At 44.7% G+C, this 19738-nt stretch overlaps 1 protein-coding gene across 1 annotated transcript; it reads right to left on the reverse strand.

The window, feature by feature from the left end:
* Positions 1–210: 210 nt before the first annotated feature.
* kctd9b (potassium channel tetramerization domain containing 9b) lies at positions 211–19044 on the reverse strand. The gene is made up of 12 exons (XM_080848082.1): positions 18849–19044; positions 18417–18538; positions 18273–18316; positions 12201–12300; positions 11963–12021; positions 11719–11847; positions 11531–11598; positions 11347–11442; positions 10562–10711; positions 10282–10387; positions 10054–10187; positions 211–644 (listed from the first exon to the last, which is right to left on the reverse strand). Exons 1-12 carry the CDS (start codon positions 18894–18896, stop codon positions 528–530), a joined length of 1173 nt encoding a protein of 390 aa, XP_080704208.1. The 5' UTR covers positions 18897–19044; the 3' UTR covers positions 211–527.
* Positions 19045–19738: the final 694 nt, after the last annotated feature.

A 19738-nucleotide genomic window follows, 5' to 3' on the forward strand; every position in this document is an offset into this window, starting at 1 on the left:
ATAGCAGGACAAAGCACAAAAAAGGCTGATTCATTACCAAAGAGACTGAACACAAAACGATTCACTATTATCACAATCCTACAGTGATATTTCATTTTAAGCTTTCAATATTTCAACATGGGAGATGGTTAAAGCTCTTACAGCTGCGTATTACAGCTGCGTATATAAAACAACTTTACATTCAGGTACAGGCTTACGGCATAAGCGTCTTTGTTTGTTATTTGAAATCATTATTCCTGGGACAAATGTACAGGATTTTGATCTTATCTCAGAATAATGACATGCAAAGATTATCTACATCAAACCATTCAGATCAGTGCAAAACTACAGAGGCCATAACGAAGTCATCCACGACAGGTTTTAAGCAGAATCAGTAGAAGCTTGTTTGGAAAGTAGACTGTGCACATCTTCACATGATCAGCAGAATAACAGGCAGCAGTGCTCTGGATACCCGGCTGAACCCAATGCCTGTGGATCTCTGAGATGTGACGGACGAGCAAAGCTGTGGAGATGAGAACAACAACCGTCTATCTGACACTCTGAGACATGTGCAGTGGAGTCAACATCTCCTCGAAGATGGCCCCCTTCACGTTGGAGCCTCGCAGATTAGCCTCCTGAAGGTCACAGCCGGACAGGTCACAGTTCTGTCAGAGGGAAGGAAGGAGGGAGAGGGGGAGGGAGGGAGAGGGGGAGGGAGGGAGAGGGGGAGGGAGGGAGAGGTGGATGGAGGGAGAGGGGGATGAAAGGGAAAACAACAAAAGAATGTGAATTTCATTCCAAAGAAGAGTGCAGACAAAAATGTCAGAGGGGAATAATGAACCTTTTTTAAATTATCAGCATTATCATGTTTTATAAACTTTACCACACATTCATCAGAAGTGAGCTTCAAATAACTGGGTTTAGCTGTGTTGTTAATTTCTTGGCATTTGACTAGTTTGCTCGTCGGAATGCTTGATTTAGAGCACTAAAAAGGAGCACGTTTTACATGGTAGTTGGCCGTGGGCCTGGCATGACTATAGCGGAAATCATGTGTGCGATGTCTGCTGACACCCCAAGAGAGAGTGCATCTGAGGCCGCTACCAGAGGGGAAATCTAAGAAGAAACCAATGCATGGTGGACGGAGTTGTACATCTGACAGATAAGAACAAATGTATGGTTGGTAGGCATATGAGCCGTGTGGTTGGCCCAGAAACTGTATTGTTGATTGGATAGACCCTATTGCGGCGGTAGTGGCAGCACCTATATGAATATGCTGAATTTTGATCTGTGGCGGATTTCATAGACGGTTTTCAGAAATTACTAGAATCAGTTGCGAGTGGCTGGGGCAGCTCCGTCTGTGATGAAAAGTGGGCTGAAGAGTGAAGACTGGGTGGATCAGTATGAGATGAAGTGGGCTAAGCATTGGAAAGGCTGGAGATGGGAGGCTGAGAATAATTTTTTTGAGAATAAAAAAGTGGCCTTTAAATCAATCAGTTCTGCTCTGTTCAATAAATAAAAGAAATTGTGTCATGAAGTAACATCTATAGGTCTGAGACACAGGGATGTACTTTAACATGCATCGATCATCAGAGTTGAGCGGCAAATACCAGAATGGAATGTGTTGTTCTTTTAGTGGCATTCAGTACTTTGACAGATCCCTATCCAAAATGACACTATCTGACTCGCAGTCCTCAGAGAGAAAATCATGTTAGTACAGCAATAACTACAGTGGGGAAAATAAGTATTTGAACCCCTGCCGATTTCAAAAGTTTGGCCACTTGCAAAGAAATGTGTGAGCTAGAATTGTAATGGTAGGTGTATTTTAACAGTGATAAACAGAATATCAACAAAAAAATCCAGAAAACTGCATTTTATAACATCTATGACTATTTGAATTTGATGCAGAAAATAAGTATTTGAACCCCTAGCTAAACATGACTTAGTACTTGGTGGAATAACCCTTCTTGGCAAGCACAGACGTCAGAAGTTTCTTGTAGTTGGTCACCAGCTTTACACACATCTCAGGAGGGATTTTGGTCCACTCCTCTTTGCAGATCCTCAAGGTTGCGTTTTCTTTTTCTTTTTTAATTATTTATTTATTGAAGGAATTGCACAATACAGGTTCTCAAGCAGTATCTCAAGCATTTTTCCTCCATGTTTTCATTCATTTTTTAAACACGAACAAGACCCACCCTCCCCATACACCTCTTGGCAGTCAGTATGTTCATAAAAACAAAAACAAAATACATTTCTCAGTCATGAATGTACATTCTTACAGCTAAGCATCAATATTCTTCCAAAACATAGGCCCTCATATGTCCATAACACATTTATTGGCTCAAATATAGTAAATATTTACAATGCGTCAACCATTCTGTGAGGCGATCAAATATCAATAGGAAAAAAATAAAAATAAGCGATAAATAAATAGGCAATGAATAGATAGAAAATAAATAAATAAACGTCTAGGAAAGGATAGACAGGGGGAGGGTCTCAGTTACAATTAGGGACACTCACCCAGTGGGCAACTCTTTCAGACTTTCAAAATACGCCAAAAACTATTCCCACTTCAAATAGAACCTTTCCACAGACCCTCTAGAGTGTAAATTTGATCTTCTCCAGCTTTAGAAAAAACATTACATCTTTCAGCCAGACCGAAGCTGATGGGGAAGTAGAAGATTTCCAAACTAACAAAATTCTTCTACGGGCCAAAAGTGATGTGAATGCAATGATGTCTGACTGGTTTGCATTTAGACCCAAGGTTTCATCATTTCATTGACGGTGGGGATGGGGTCATATTCAGCATTCTTCCCCGTCCAAACAAGGCAAGTCGAGTTGATGCAAAAGAGCTTGATTTTGGTCTCATCTGAACACATCCCGTCTCCCAATCCTCCTTAGAATCATTCAAGTGTTCATTGGCAAACTTCAGGTGGCTCTCTACATGTGCTTCCTTGAGGAGGGGGACCTTGCGAATGCTGCAGTGCGTCAAAAAATTAAGGCGTAGTGTGTTGCCAATGGTTTTCTTGGTGAATGTGGTCCCAGCTGCCTTGAGATCATTCACAAGCTCCCCCTGTGTAGTTCTGGGGTTATTCTGCACCTTTCGGATGATCACCGATACCACATGAGGGGATATCTTGCATGGAGCCCCAGACCTAGAGCGGGTGACAGATGTTTGGTGTTGCTTCCATTTACAATTAATCGCACTAATAGTTGTCTGCTTCTCACCAAGCTGCTTGCCGATGGTTTTGTAGCCAATTCCAGCCTGTTTCAGGTCTACAATCTTATCTCTGACGTCCTTAGACAACTCTTTGGTCTTGCCCATGGTGGTGAGGTTGAAGGTGTGAAGTATGATTCTTCGTACAGGTTTCTTTTATACACGTCACCAGTTGAGATCAGGTGTACCTTGTTGGACCTAATGAGGACTAATCTGTGTGCTTCTTGGGCACATAACTGGCCATTGTGAGCCAGAATTCTTGCTGTTTGCTTGGGGGTTCAAATACTTATTTTCTGCACCAAATGCAAATAAAAAGTCATAGATGTTTTAAAATGCAGTTTTCTGGATTTTTCTGTTGATATTCTGTTTCTCACTGTTAAAATACACCTACCATTACAATTCTAGATCACACATTTCTTTGCAAGTGGCCAAACTGGCAAAATCGGCAGGGGTTCAAATACCATCTTATTTTCCCCACTGTATTCTCAGTCAGGCTTTGGACACAGGACAGACGGGCATCACACTGATCATTGAAGGCTTTTTATATTTTTGTGTGACAACTGAGACACTAGTGACCACGCACTAAGTGACTAATCCAGATGTGTGCAAACCAGAATCCTCCTTTTACCAACAAATTGTGGAAAAAAGAAAAAAGTCACTGGCTCCGGTTATGGAACCAGACCCATAGTTAGAATTAGATTCCGTACCAGTAGTTTTAATATTATCACTTTAGAACGTATTTTTGGTGCCAATCTATTGTTACCACGGATCATTTTTCCATAGATTTATTTCTGCGTCGTTCATTCCCATTCCTATCATTAGGGAACATGGTGTTTCTCAGTGGAGAAGGGACAAAAGAACGGTTGTCTCCCCAGATGTGGTGAATCCAACCGCGGCGTTAAGTGGACGCAGGGGCAATAGGGCACTGGTCAGCACAGGCACTTTCACTCGCTAGCGCCCCCTTTGGGGTGGCCTCACAGCCCCTGTCAGTGCATCTCCATGTAGGTGCTAAGTCAGTGTAGTGGTGCTTCTGCCACTTGATAAAGGTAACGGTCAGGTGGAGCAGTAGCAGGTAGCAGATCGACTGAATGGAGGGCAGCCATGCTACCACTGTACTGTCAACTCCCACTTGGCCACAAGAGGGCGCAGACTATTACAGTTTTTCTCCATTGCTTTGGATCATTTCACGAAACAGAAATGATATTCTCAAAACAACACGTGCAAACCTCCAAACCACTGGGCACTTGTTCACAACAGATTGGCATTACTCATTCTTTTAATCAAATTGCAATTGTATTAGCACATCCTTGTAAACTACAAGTACAATTGCCTAAGTTTGCACAATTTTCAAATGAGGTAGTACAACTTTGAAAATGGTTAGGTTCAATTCCATTCCATTAGCCCAATTACCAATTGAATTTATCTTGCTGGTCTAAACTGACTGATGCTTCTCAGTCAAGTTGTTGTTCTCTGCAAAACATGTTGGCATAATTCCCTTGTGTACATCATCACCTGCACAATAGTTCACTCCACTGTCTAAATATTTCAGGCACATAATACCATGATAAACATCATGCTATATACTGTAATATGCATCATTTTCAGGTGCAACTAGAACTTTGCTAATCAAGGGGGAGATCTACACATCCGATCACCAATCACACAGTAAGTTTAGTTAGCTGACAGGTCCTATCCAGGAGTATAAATGCTTCCATCAAATATCTAGAGCTTGACCAAGTTCAGTACAATTTATGAACATGGAAGCACCTGGCCAGAGAAACAACTAAGGGCAACTGCCTGTTCGAGGAAGAGGAGGAAGCAGAGGAGCAACGGTGGCTGTCCCAGGCCAGTGCAGGGGTAAAATCACCATGTGTGGTAGAGAATGGTGTAGTCACCCACAGTCCCAGTCTTGGCCCATACAATACCCAGAGGCTCCAGGTGTTCTTGGACCACCTGCACTCCAATCTTATTTGGGTTTGGTAGGGCCTCACTTGCCTACATTTGTCTCTGTGTGAGACAATGTAAGCTCCCACCGTGGCCCGCTCATCAGGGCGTGGTTCACGGCCCATCCAAGAATGCTGTGCTTTTATCACCTTACTCCCCAATACTCAATCCTATTGAGGAGGTTTTTTTTGCATGGAGGTGGAGGGTCTATGTAGCCTGACGATGTCATACTCATAATTCTAGTCAGAATATGAGTCTGATGCTGAGCCATTGGGCTGTGATTATGGGGCGTGTTTCAACGAACCAAGAAAAAAAATGCCTCTTCGCTCAATTGGATACCTACAACTAATCAGAGCAACATAGTATGACCATCTGATACATTAAAACTTTTACCGGATCCCGTAAGAAGGACGGCAAAAACATATTTTCGATCGACAAATGCCTTGATCGTGTTTCTCTGTTCCTCTTTCAAAATGAATGCGCTATCAATATCTGTGAGATATGCCTGCTCACGTACTTATTAGCAGCAAGGCTATAGCTAGCTACCATTTGTTTCAATGTTTTTTTTTGTCTACGCGTTAGCATAACTTATCAATAATGGTCTAGAGTGCTTCAGTTAAGACCTACAATCCTCGGCAACATTCGTGTTGCACAAACACAACTAACCGAGTCAATGTAGACATAAAAAAAGTCGTGTAGATAGCTTAAATCATATAAAATATGTCCCATTAAGCTCCCGAGACGGCGCCATCTTTGTTCGATGTATATTCTATCTATCTAATCAACTCAAGCGTTGGTTGGTCATCTGTCCATCAACGTATAAAGCCCGCCCTTACAATTTGATTGGTCAGATCACTTTTCCGAGACGTTGAATCTCTCCCAACTAGCTCAAGTCCAGACTGAATCTCCCAGACCAAAAATTTTGTGGGCGGAGTTCAGGCTGGTATCCAGGCTAGGGTCTATGAACATCGGGCTCAAAACCAGAGGTCCCTGCTCCAGGCAATGGAATCTGCTTGTGATGATGTCACAGCAGATCAGTGTAGGGGATGGTTGCGGCCTTCACGTCGATTTCCCCCCGTTGCATATCAAGGGAGAACATCAGATGTGATGTGGATGAAAATTTGTGCCCAGACAGACAGGAGCATGAGGATGAGCAGGAGAGTGAGGATGACAACTAGTAAAACTCCAGCTTTGCTTTACTTTCTTACTGTATGTGTTGTTAGTGTAGGCTATACATACTTTTAGATTTGATGTGCTTATTGGATGACAGTATATTGTGCTGTACACATTTTCTGTTACTGTAACCACGATGTATGGCAATAACTGTAACAATTTCCATGGCAGTATGAGTGCAGTATGAGTGCTACCTTGTAGGCTACTCTTGAATTATTCTTTTTTTCTGTTTGATACACAAAGTATTCTGGAAGGAAAACATCTACTGCAGTAAACATTCAGTGTCAAAGGACTGAGCCAATATTGAAATGTGCACATGAGGGATATTTCTATGGTCCACTGCCATACTGACAAAATATCTAAACGTTTTGACCTTCAGAGTTTAAACAATGCCAAAGGGACTTTTCATTTTGGGGGCATTGACTATTTGTATGAGAAAAGGAATTAGTTTTGACTGATGAGTTGCCTGTTTTAGGAGAGATATGGCTTTTTGCAGGTGTGCCTAAGTGTTTTTTGCTAAACCATCTAGGTCATTTTGGCAAATGTATTTAATGATTTGAGACTGTAATTTCTGTTTCAAGAATTGGGCCAAAGCAATGGAGAAAACTGTAATAGACCATCACTATCATAATCATAATCTCAGCAAAAGTGCTAATCATATTCAAAAAGACAAAGCTGGTATTTTGAATTGACATCAATTTGACATCAAACCACAGTCATCTCAACTTCACATCTATTCCAGATGAGCAAATACTCCATAAAAAGAATCTTCCAGATGAATATACACGTTGTGTACATTTATTTGAAAATGCAAGCACAGGGACACCTGTTCAGCAATTTCCTTTCCGGTTCGCATGACACTTATTTCTTTTTTTTTGCTCTAAATTCCAATAAAGCTCAGGGGCCGTATTCACAAAGCCTTTTATCTTACCACTAGGAGTGCTCCTAACTCACGCTAAAACCTTTTACGTAGGAGTAATTTCTTAAAAGTGATTCACAACGGCTCTGAGACCTACACATACTAAGGATAATACCAACTCCTAAGCTTAAGATAAAAACTCCGTTGCTATGGATGACGTCGATTCTCATGCACAAGTTTAGAAGGGGTGAGGACGGTGATTGGTTGTTGACAGGCTCTCTCATTAAAAACTCATTCGTGACGTCCCTCTAACAATCCCACTATATCAACTGAAAATAAGAGAATAACCTAGGCTTCAAATTAAGTCATATTAAATAGTTACAGTGGGGAAAATAAGTATTTGAACCCCTGCCGACTTCGCAAGTTTGGCCACTTGCAAAGAAATGTGTGATCTTGAATTTTAATGGTAGGTGTATTTTAACAGTGAGAAACAGAATATCAACAAAAAAAATCCAGAAAACGGCATTTTATAAGATTTATGACTTTATTTGCATTTGATGCAAAAAATAAGTATTTGAACCCCCAAGCAAACAGCAAGAATTCTGGCTCCCAATGGCCAGTTATGTGCCCAAAAAGCACACAGATTAGTCCTCATTAGGTCTAACAAGGTATACCTGATCTCAACTGGTGACCTGTATAAAAGAAACCTGTCCAAAGAATCATACTTCACACCTTCAACCTCACCACCATGGGCAAGACCAAAGAGCTGTCCAAGGACGTCAGAGGTAAGATTGTAGACCTGCACAAGGCTGGAATGGGCTACAAAACCACCGGCAAGCAGCTTGGTGAGAAGCAGGTAACTATTGGTGCGATTATTCATAAATGGAAGCAACACCAAACAACTGTCACCCGCTCTAGGTCTGGGGCTCCATGCAAGATATCCCCTCGTGCGGAATCAGTGATCATTCGGAAGGTGCAGAATAACCCCAGAACTACACAGGGGGAGCTTGTGAATGATCTCAAGGCAGCTGGGACCAGAGTCACCAAGAAAACCATTGGCAACACACCACACCGTAATTTTTTTGAAGTACTGCAGCACTCGCAAGGTCCCCCTGCTCAAGGAAGCGCATGTACAGGGCCATCTGAAGCTTACCATTGCACACTTGAATGATTCTAGGGAGGATTGGGAGACAGAATGTGGTCAGATTATACCAAAATCAAGCTCTTTGGCATCAACTCGACTTGCCGTGTTTGACAGGGGGGGGGATGCTGAATATGACCCCAAGAGTACATCATACCCACCATCAAGTATGGAGGTGGAAACATTATGCTTTGGGGCTGTTTCTCTGCCAAGGGTACAGGACGACTCCACCGCATCAAGGGGACTATGGATGGGGCCATGTAACGTGGAATATTGGGCTTGAACCTCATTCCCTCATTCCCTCCCATTGAAAACACAACCTTAAAGATTTGGAGAGGATCTGGAAAGAGGAGTGGACCAAAATCCCTCCTGAGATGTTTGTTAACCTGGTGACCAACTACAAGAAACGTCTGACGTCTGTGCTTGCCAATAAGGGTTATTCCACCAAGTACTAAGACATTTTTGTCAGTCAGTTTTGGGGGTTCAAATACTTATTTTTTGCATCAAATGCAAATAAAGTCATAAATGTTATAAAATGCATTTTTCTGGATTTTTTTGTTGATATTCTGTTTCTCACTGTTAAGATACACCTACCATTACAATTATAGATCACACATTTCTTTGCAAGTGGCCAAACTTGTGAAATCGCAAGGGGTTCAAATACTTATTTTCCCCACTGTATGGACAGTGCAGTTAGCAGAATGCACACGCATGATGACAAGTTTGTGCATCCAACGGGAATGACACTTTGCACGATAAGATAATTAGAAAGCGATCAATATATAATATGGCAATTGCATGTAATCAAGGCAGAAATAATTAAAGCACCCAGCAAACTGTTAGGCTATTATATTTCCAGCCCTTGACCACTTCAAATATCAGCACATACGGCCCTTCAAGCCCTCCAATCTTAATTGATCAAAGCGAAACGAACGTGAACCGTAGCCTAAGCGAAAGCCTACTGGTCCCAGGACCAATAGCCACTGTCACCCCAGCGGCATCCAGCTGGTAAGTTCTCAAAAACCTGCGACCGCTCTCCGCTGAGATGCACGAGTCATCGGTACATCCAGGCCACGGTGGACTAATTATTGTAATGTGTGTCCCGTCACTGGACATTCCTGCGATCGCCATGGAATTTACTTTGATATTGTGTAATAGGCGATTGTCCAAAAGCAACTGGATAAACTGTTGGATGATGTGGGGTCTACAGTGCGTTGATAGTTTGATGAATTAAACGGCTGACTGATGATTCCCAATGTCGTCATTTGCGTTTTCCGCGAAGCCAAATAGGCTATCTTTATGTTTCCAAACATTTCACTTCGGGACACATCGTTGTTTAAAGGCGTCATTGCATCCCGCGCTAATTCTACGACAATATTAATACCTTCACGGTTTAAGCAATGTCTTTTATCAATTCCAAGTCGGCTGCAGCCATCTTACGATTTTTTGTGAATAGGTCTTGATTGTGATTTAGGAGTCCTCATGAGGAGTTTTAAGCTGTCCTAGACTTAGGTGCTACTTTTAGGGATAAAATATTTTGTGAATTGCTCTTAGTAAAAAAAATTAGGAGTCCTACATTTAAGACTGACACGCCCATTATTTTTAGGAGTTTCTCCTAAATTCGCCACTTATGAGCTACTTTTAGCCCTAAGATTCTTTGTGAATACGGCCCCAGATCTGTATCATTGACCTGTACATAATACCCGTTGATGTCCAGAATGTATGTAAAAGGGTTGCTCTTACCTCCAAGTCCGTCCCTGCAAGGGTGGCACCTCGTAGGTTACAGTTCTTCAGTTTGGCATTCTTCAGTGTGGCCACACGGAGGTTGATGCCAGTCATCTGACTGCCCTCCATCTCTACTCCTTTCAAGTTGGCACCTAAGAGAACATCAGTAACAGCAATACAACACAGTACAGACCATTTAGATGTCATAAGTTGCCAATGTCTAGGAGTTAAAAATTTCACACACACCTTCCAAATTTGCCTTGAGGCCAGCGGGATCCTCAAAATTGCAGCCTTTCAAGGTGGCACCTTCTGCATTGGTGCAGAGCATTTTTACACCCTGCAAATTGGCACCCTGGAAATGTGCAAACCATTAAACATTGCTTACAGACCGGCCATTAAACATAGGTAATAGACAAAAATAAACAAGGTTATGTCTCAAAGACTCACAGAAACTCAAGGCTTTAAAGAAAGTTCTCTGAGTGATGTGTTGGTATTAGGATTTTAAGCATAAGTGTGATGAGCTTACATCTAGGTTGGAATATGACAGGTCTGCCCGCTCCAAGTTGGCACCACAGAGGTTAGAGTGAGTGAGGTTGCAGTGGCTGAGGTTGGCCATCTTAAAATTAATGTAGCGCAGATCAAGACGGGAGAGGTCAGTCCCATTGAAATTCAGACCCTGAATAAACATGTGAAAAGTGAAACATGATTCTTTTGAAATGGTAAACTGTATAAAAGAATTGGATTTAAAATGTTTAAAATGACAGTTGAAGAATGAGCAGGAGATGAACAAGAAGTTTATTTACCACCACAAACTTTGCATGCTTTGTCTAAGATGTCAGATGTGTGATTTGTGAGACTTGCATAACATTTTTATGGAGCTGAACACAAGGCTATCTTCACTAATCAGCTGCTCCTGAATCCACCACCTTGGCTGCTCAGTTTTTGGAGTAATTTTAGTTAACTTAGTTTTCAAAGCAAGTTCGTTTTAAATCCAGTTAAAACACTAAAATCAGGTTTGCCAGTACAGTTAGGTTGTAGCAAATTTGGATCCCAAATCAGCTGAGGATGGCAGTGCTCTTCTCTTGCTTGTCAATTTTGGTCACGTGTCCATGACTTAAAAACTTACTATTACTCCAACAGCCATTAGTAAGGGACTAGGGATGTTCCTGGCAGCTTCCAGGTATATGTGGACATCTATGTGTGTCATTGTGTAAGTCAGGTCATTATCAACTAGTCCAACCATCATGGGTAAACAATGGCTTAAAAATGAAACCTGTAATAAATCAACATTCCAGAATAACTTCTCCGTACCTGGCAGCGTAGCTCAGACTTAGTGGGTGTGGCCAGCAGGAAGCGCACCAGCTCTTTGCGGGAGATTGGTGAATGATCATCAGCAGGCTGGGAATTCTGGGAGAATTTACGTACCAGATCAGGACAAGCATCACTGGTGGAGTCGCTAAAGATATCATGTTTGAATTTTAAGCCTTTTTCAAACCTTTATCAAGCCATCCAGCTGCTCAGCAAGCTCCTCCATTCCAAAAAAGCGGGCCTCCTCCAACACACCTAACAGGATCTCTTGTAGTGAGTGTCAGTCAGAGCAGCTACTATTTTCAGTTTTGCTCCAAGGTAGATTGAGTTTGGGCTCATATCTACTAATAATAACTAAGGAAGTCCCACACTTACCCCGAAGATTGATGCCCTCATTGATAATTAACTGGCCGTGTCTGAGGTAGTTAAGAATGGGCTCAAAGTAGTCTGGACTGCGATCAATGAGGTATGCACCCTGGTCATCTTGTTTGTTTCCCCAAACATCTGGTCCAAACACAATTAAATGAGCAAAACCACAGACCAAAGCGCTTAATTATGTTGATGATCTCTGACAAGCAAATGGCTTCCGTGGGCCGCCATGGGCCACATCACGTCTTACCTTGGTCTCGGAACATATGGGCCAGCATACTGTCTGGTTCCTTGCTTACCAAGGTGCTCCTGCAACAAAAGAAAGGATGCTGCACATAATAATATTTTGTATTCTCAGTATGCTGTCTCAGAGTTTGAAGTCTTGAAGTAATTTTTTTCGGTGTTGGCTGTGGATTGGAAGGCAAGCGGGTATATTTCTGGGCTTTCCTGCCGTGAGTTAAAGTAACTGGCCCATGAAATACCATTACCTTGTTGTGGTGAAACAACGTCCGCCGACATTCAGGGTCAACCAGTCAGTGTGAGCCTGAATGGGAAATTCTCCATGATCCTCACAATCTTCCTGTGGATCTAGAATCAGAGACATGTACATAAAGGTGTAGTAGAGAAAATAACTGTTCTAGCAAATGTTTTCATCTATACCTACTGATTACATTTACCATAGTACATTCACCGAACTACCCATAGCCTATGTAGTTCTACTTCCTTGTCTCCAGACTGCCAGATGGCGCTTTACTGTGTGAAACCCCTTGCGCGTAGCCGCATCTTACCGAGAACTTATACCCAAGTTGTCACCTCGTGACGTATGACGTGGCGTTGATGATATATATTGCCGTGCTCACGTCAGTCATTGCCTTTCGTTTTCTCGCCCTTGCTGAGAACAGATTATTATCTCTACTGTGATTGCGGAACAGCTAACTTCGGAGTATATCTCCAACAGCTGGCTTCCACAGCTTGCTTTTGCTTCGACGCTAAATTGTTTCTTGTCTTACGGAATTGCTAGTTATTGGTGAGTATATATCCCCGAGCGCAGACCCACCACACCGGTCTGGCGCTAAGTAAACTAGCATTCCTCAACGTGTGTTGCCCACACCCCGGCATCATCACGTTGTCTAACATACAATAAAGTTTTTTTCCCTGTTAACGCTCCCAACGCGGTTACATCAGGTAAGTACTGGAGTGCTTCAGACCCACCACACCGGTCTAGCACTAACGCTACTAGGTGAACTGCTGGCGCCCAGTCCCGGTGCACATCCAGCTACACACCGTCACCGGTGCAGATTAATAGTGATTCAGTGTGTTTTTTCTTTCAACTGTTACGGTGCAAGTGCAGCTACACCATAACGTTACTGGACTATAAGTGCGCCCTCCATCCCTGGCGCAGATTATTGGTGATTCAGTGTGTTTTAAACTCCGCTACGGCAAAGAGCCGGTGTTCAGCCCCCGGCACCAGATAACTCTGTAACGACATTCCTGCGTTATTGTAGACGGAACTGAACAGCGATTAGCCTACTGCTGATTGGGATTACACTATTTACTGACGATTATTAAATAGTGTAATTATTTAACAATTACTATATTATTGAAGTTATTATATCAAGTGTTGTGTGCTCATTCCAGCACCACACTAACCTACACTACAGTTAAGCAGGAATGGCTTGGTGTTCTCTGTGCAGTGCGCCCATGGGCCTAGAGGATCCACATGATCGCTGCCCTAGTTGCTTGGGTATTGATCATTGATTGTAGCCAGCTCACCATGCAACAGCGACAGGCACGCCTAGCAGGGCTGGATGGAAATGAGGACTGCCTCCTTTCCTCTAAACCTGTCCATGAGCGTGGGGCTAAACGCATAGCAGCGCCACACGCCCTCGTCAAGACAAAGAAGCCCAAACGCTCTGAAGTTCTGACACGTAGGGTCGATGAACTCACTGAGAGTGTTACACAGACTAAGGACTTACTTCTGAACATGCAGCCATCATATCTCCTGCAGCCCAGTTTTCAGAGAAGTGACGATGCCTCCATACCTGCATCGCAGCCAGACTCTCTTCTGAACAGGGAGGTGGATGCGGTCTCTCTTGCTGCCACTTCCGGGGGATCATGCTTTTGACTCTTCTGTGACAGAAAGTGGCAGGGAGTAAGAGGATGAAACGGAGCCTTCAGCGCTCAGCTCCACTCTAACAGGAGCCATCCGTATGGCTCTGGCAAAACTCAATGTGGAACCTCTTCCCCAGCTTATGACACAGACGAACCGCCTCTGCCGGCTCTCCGCGCGCGGCAATGACCTGTTCGTTCCACACTGTGAGGACTTTATAAAGATGTTCGCTGAGGCCTTAAAGGATGCAAACACTAGCAGGATGGATCGCCCCACTAGACTCTTGGCGTCCATGGCAGAACCAGGCTCTCCAGGCCTTGGGTCTATGCCTCCAGTGGAATCGGCAGTGGTCTCCTTGGTCGTCTCACCTGACGAGGCTCTTCGCGCCGACCCACGATGCCCTAGCCCTGAATGTAGGCGTACTGACAACTTAGTATGCAGAGCATATAATACACAGGCAACGATTGGACGGGTCCTTAACACCATGACTCAAGTCCTGCTTGCTCTGCAGACAACACTGCAGCCATCCTCAGATGCTGCAGCATCTGAGTTAGTAGATAGAGCACTTCAGGGTGTGGGAGCGCTGGCTAAGCAATGTGGAAAATCAATGGGGCTGCTACTTCAAGCCCGCAGGCAGATTTGGGTAGCACAGTCTCCTCTTCCAGATGCTGCTAGGAATGTGTTACGGCAGCTGCCTCTGGCCCCTGGCCAGGTGTTTGGCCCAGCTGCCCAGGAGGCTCTGGACCGCCGTAAAGTTGCGTCTGAAACTCGCTCTCAGCATGTGAAACCGAGAGTATTTTTCAAGCGCCCACTGCCGCCGCCACCACCTACGTTTCGTGGCGCCCCCTCTTTCCACCGTAATACACCGGCTGCCAACCAACAACCATACAGGAGACAGCCGAACCACGGCTTTGCTCAACGTGGAGGGCGTGGCAGACCCTCGCCGTCCTTTCAGAGGACAGACCGGACTGCTTATGGCCGTCCCCCCAAACCTACACAGGGTGCACAGGCACGAGACTGAGGGTACGCGGCCGATGGCAGGGTGTTTCACTCCTCAACAACTGGAGTGCTGGGACTCCACAACATCGAACCCATGGGTCCTCGACACACTTGCAAATGGCTATCGCCTCCAATTTCGCCGCCGGCCCCCTCTGAACTCTGGCGTACGCCCCACACGGGCGTCAAGACCGGAAATACGCTCCGCTTTGTTGTCAGAGATTCAATCCCTCCTACACAAGGATGCTATCGAGGAGATAGACCCCCAGGAACAACGGGGAATGTTCTCCACTTACTTTATTGTGCCCAAAAAAGACGGTGGTCTTCGACCAATACTAGACCTACGGCGTCTGAACGCCTACCTCAAGCAGCTGCCCTTTCGTACGCTGCGTACGTCAGATGTTGTTCATTCCGTGGAGCCAGGAGACTGGTTCATTACAATAGATCTGAGGGACGCTTTTTTCCATATACCCATCGCCCCTCAGCACCGCCTCTTCCTTCGTTTTCACTTCGAAGGTCGCTCATTCCAATTCAAGGTTCTACCTTTCGGGCTATCATTAGCCCCCCAGGTATTCACAAAATGCATACGCGAGGCCCTGGCACCCTTACACCGCCAAGGCATTCGTATCCTCCCTTATCTGGACGACTGGCTGATTTGCGCCGGGTCCCCAAATCAGGTCAGTTTGAATGCTCAAACACTGCTCCGCCATGTCTCAGCTCTTGGCCTGAAAGTGAACTTCAACAAGAGCAAACTGGAACCCTGCCAGTCAATAGACTTCATAGGTATCCGGTTAGATTCGACCACCGAACGTGTGTGCCTTACTCAGGAAAGAGTTCGCAATATATTGGGTCTGGCGATGCGTGTCAGATCAAGCCAGACTGTGCGGTACTGTGTGCTGCTACGCCTTGCAGGCATGCTGGCTGCAGCAACGCCTGTTGTGACGCTAGGGAGGCTACATCTCCGGCCCTTCCAATACTGGCTGAAGACCAAGAGGCTCTCAGCCCAAACACAGAAAAGGGTGCTAGTGAGCATCACCCCCAAGGGGGCTTCCTCTCTAGGCCAGTGGACGATAAGGTCTTTCCTCCTTAGGGGGGTTCCGCTGAGGCCACCTCCAGCAAGGAGGGAGGTCATCACCACAGACGCCAGTCAGAACGGCTGGGGTGGGGTTTGGAGCCATCAGGGAGTACACGGCGTATGGCGGGCAGGCTTCAGGCCTGCCACATCAACTATCTAGAGCTGCATGCAGTTTGGCTTACACTGCAGCACTTCAAAGAACAGTTGGAACACAAACATGTTCTTGTTCGGTCCGACAACACATCAACAGTCTACCATATCAACCATCAGGGGGGGACGAGGTCCCCGATGCTGAATCGCCTGACCAGACAAATCTGGCTGTGGGCGGATGCACACTTGCTGTCGCTGAGGGCAATTCATGTGCCCGGGAAAAAGAACTGTGTGGCCGATGTCTTGTCCCGGGGCGGCCCCCTCATGGGGGAGTGGCGCCTGAACGAGAAGGTTGTTCAGATGATCTGGAACACCTATGGGCAGGCAGAGGTAGATCTGTTTGCGACCAGGGACACGACCCACTGCCCGAGGTGGTTCTCACTGCGGGACGAACCAGGGTCCCTGGGTCCAGATGCGTTAGCCCAACATTGGCCAAATCTGAGGCTATATGCATTCCCGCCGTTTCCATTACTTTGGCAGACGCTCCAGCGGATACGGATAGCCAACCAACCAGCACTTCTGGTGGCACCATATCGTGTCCACAGCCCTTGGTTTTATCTTCTCAAGGTGCTCCTGACGGGGCCGCCCAGCCCACTACCGGTCAGGGCAGACTTGTTGACCCAATTGAATGGCGGTCTGTGGCATCATCAACCGCGGAAACTGAAGCTTTGGGTCTGGCCCTTGGGAGGTCATGCGACATATTGGACTGTTCACAAGGGGTCAGGGACACTATTCTAATTGCTCGTGCCCCGTCCACACGCTTGCTGTATAGTACTAGATGGAGGTACTTTTCAACTTGGTGCGTTGAGCGTAACATTGTACCACAAACATGCTCATTGGCAGACATCTTGAATTTTCTGCAGGGTCTATTGGAGGCTGGTCGCTCTGCGTCCACCCTGAGAGGGTATGTGGCAACAATTTCGGCCTACAGAGGCTCAATTGAAGGGTCTACAGTAGGAACGCACATGATGATAGTGGCCTTCCTGAAAGGTGCAAGGCGTTTGAACCCACCTCGTAAATGTCCGGTCCCTCAGTGGGATCTCAATACTGTGTTGAACAGTTTACTTCTCTTCCCCTATGAACCTTTGGTGGAGGCAGACCTTAAATGGCTCTCAATGAAAACGGCTTTCTTGCTTGCAGTTGCTTCTGCAAGAAGAGTTAGTGAGTTGCACTTCTTTCTGTCAGCCCACAGTGTCTGCAGTGGGGGCCAGAGTACTCACGAGTAACGTTATGGCCGAATCCTGCATTCCTGCCAAAAGTTTTAGGTCCAGATTTTGTCAACCGACCTGTTACAATTCCTTCTTTGTGCCCTTTTGACAATACGCAGAACGCAGACATTTGCCCTGTCAGAGCACTAAGGCAATATGTGGCAGCCACGGGGGCTTGGTGGGCCATTGACCAATTGTTTGTGTGTTATAGTGACCGATGTAAAGGGTCAGCTTTGTCAAAGGACAGATTAGCCCACTGGATTACAGAAACTATTACTTATGCATACGCTTCTGCCGGTCGTGATACACCGGATCCTGTGAAATGTCATTCCACTCGATCTGTGTCGACCTCTTGGGCTGCCCTGCATTTCCATTTTCCAGATTCTACAGGTTGAATGTTGCTTCAAGTTCCCAATCTTGTGTTCAGGCAGTTTTGAGCACTGTTACACCTGTTCAATTGACCTCTGCTGTGGATGGCAGCGGCTCAAGTTTGTGAGTGTGCGTGAGCCTTCTCTCCGCCTGTTAACAAACAATAGTAAAATGCATAATGTGCATAATGTTACAAAAGTAAATAAAACAAAGTTTCCTGGTTTTTATTGTTCTTTGCCCTATGCCATGTGAATAGTGACACCATGCATGTGTTTGGGCCCTCGTGACAGCTTGGACATAAGTCTTCCACACAGTAAAGCGCCATCTGGCGGTCTGGAGACAAGGAAGTAGAACGCTGGTTACGTATGTAACTGTGGTTCTACGACTGGTAGAAGACCGCCAGATGTACTGGTCACTTGGGCCTCTGATTCTGGCGAGAAAAGCTCCAGGCAATGACTGACGTGAGCACGGCAATATATATCATCAACGTCACGTCATACGTCACGAGGTGACAACTTAAGTTCTCGGTAAGATGCGGCTACGCGCAAGGGGTTTCACACAGTAAAGCGCCATCTGGCGGTCTTCCACCAGTCGTAGAACCACGGTTACATACGTAACCAGCGATTCAACATTTGTGTGAAAACATTCTCACCAACAAAACTGTCCCCTTCTGACACATAAAGGACATCATCATCCCTGAAAATAAGATCAATACATTCAAAATTAGCAAGGTCTTTAAAATGTATGTAGCCTATACACAGAGGTAGGTTTAATAGGCTATATGTTATAACTTCACCTTACGAGGGCTATGTCGTCAATGAGGCCTCCCTTCCCGTTATAAATGTTTGAGGCTTTGATCCCAAGTTTGCTGCTTGCCACTGAGAGTAGGTCGACTAATGTCCCGTACACAGCAACAACCTGTCAATGCAGCTTTGTAAGTTTTCCACAGAACTTTTCGTAATATTGAGGCAGCTCTATCAGGCAAGTTTGGTTTTATAAGCAATAGATGAAACATGATGTGCAACCAGCCTGCTGATATTTGGTCTCCTCTTTTTCTCTCTTCAGCAAAGTACAAGAAAATACAGAGCAATAACTAGCGTATAAACAGTAATTATGTTGACAACATGGATACATGTTACACATGTTCAAGTAGGCTTGTGTTATACGTAGCTTTAACATCAATGTTTCAGGCTAGTTATTCGAATCAAAAACAGGAAACGTTACACACCTTGCCATTGCGGGAAGTTCCATTTACAAAGAGCGTGACCCTCCTCATCACTTGTGGATTTTCAATGTTAAATATTACAAGAGTCGACTCAAGCTGACACCTTTAAACATTAATTAAAGACGAAGGTTCAACGCTCATCACCTGAAATCGGCTGATACTAATGTTGCCGAAGAATACCTAGCAAGCTAGCATTGCATTTGCTATTGGCAGCTGCACTATGGTCACCACCCACTCAAAACAATCGAGACACAAAAAGGACGTGTTCTAAACATTCAGAGTTGCGCAGATATTCTCATCCTGCTTTTCATTCCGTTTCCTCCGTCCTCGTTGCTCGGTCCTCAAGCTCGTGCCCCGGAAATTGTTTCAAGAAAGACAGACGCCATTAAAGGGAAACTTCGTTTTTTTTTTTTATCAGAGCTATTTTTCCATCTTTTTGGGTCAAAATATGATCAAAATTTGTCAAAGATTGAGTTAAAACGCTGTTACAGGCAACCCAATGGAAAAGATCCCTACAGAGAAAGTGAATACTGTTTGGTAGTGTGCAATCGCTTCTTTCTTTTGCACTATAATAACTTCCAGTCTGCTATACTTAGTTTGGAATTCATGCAATAATTACATTTAACGGATTTAAATAGAGGCCACGTCAATTGTGATGTTAACATGGCATAGTTTAATAGACAAATAATGATGATGCATAATAAAATTCAATGTTGGTATGTGTACGTGTAGGTTCAAATCATTGCAACAACCCAAATGGCTATTTGGTACCTCTCCAATGTCAATCATATTGTAATGTCCCACCAAGAGTCAGGGTCTTATTAACTCGTTTATTAAAGCAGGTTCACAGGAGCATTCAAAAACCGTGGCTCACGTCTCTCAGAACTCAGTCG

This window comes from Sprattus sprattus (assembly GCF_963457725.1).
Source record: "Sprattus sprattus genome assembly, chromosome: 11".
Lineage (NCBI taxonomy): Eukaryota > Metazoa > Chordata > Actinopteri > Clupeiformes > Clupeidae > Sprattus > Sprattus sprattus.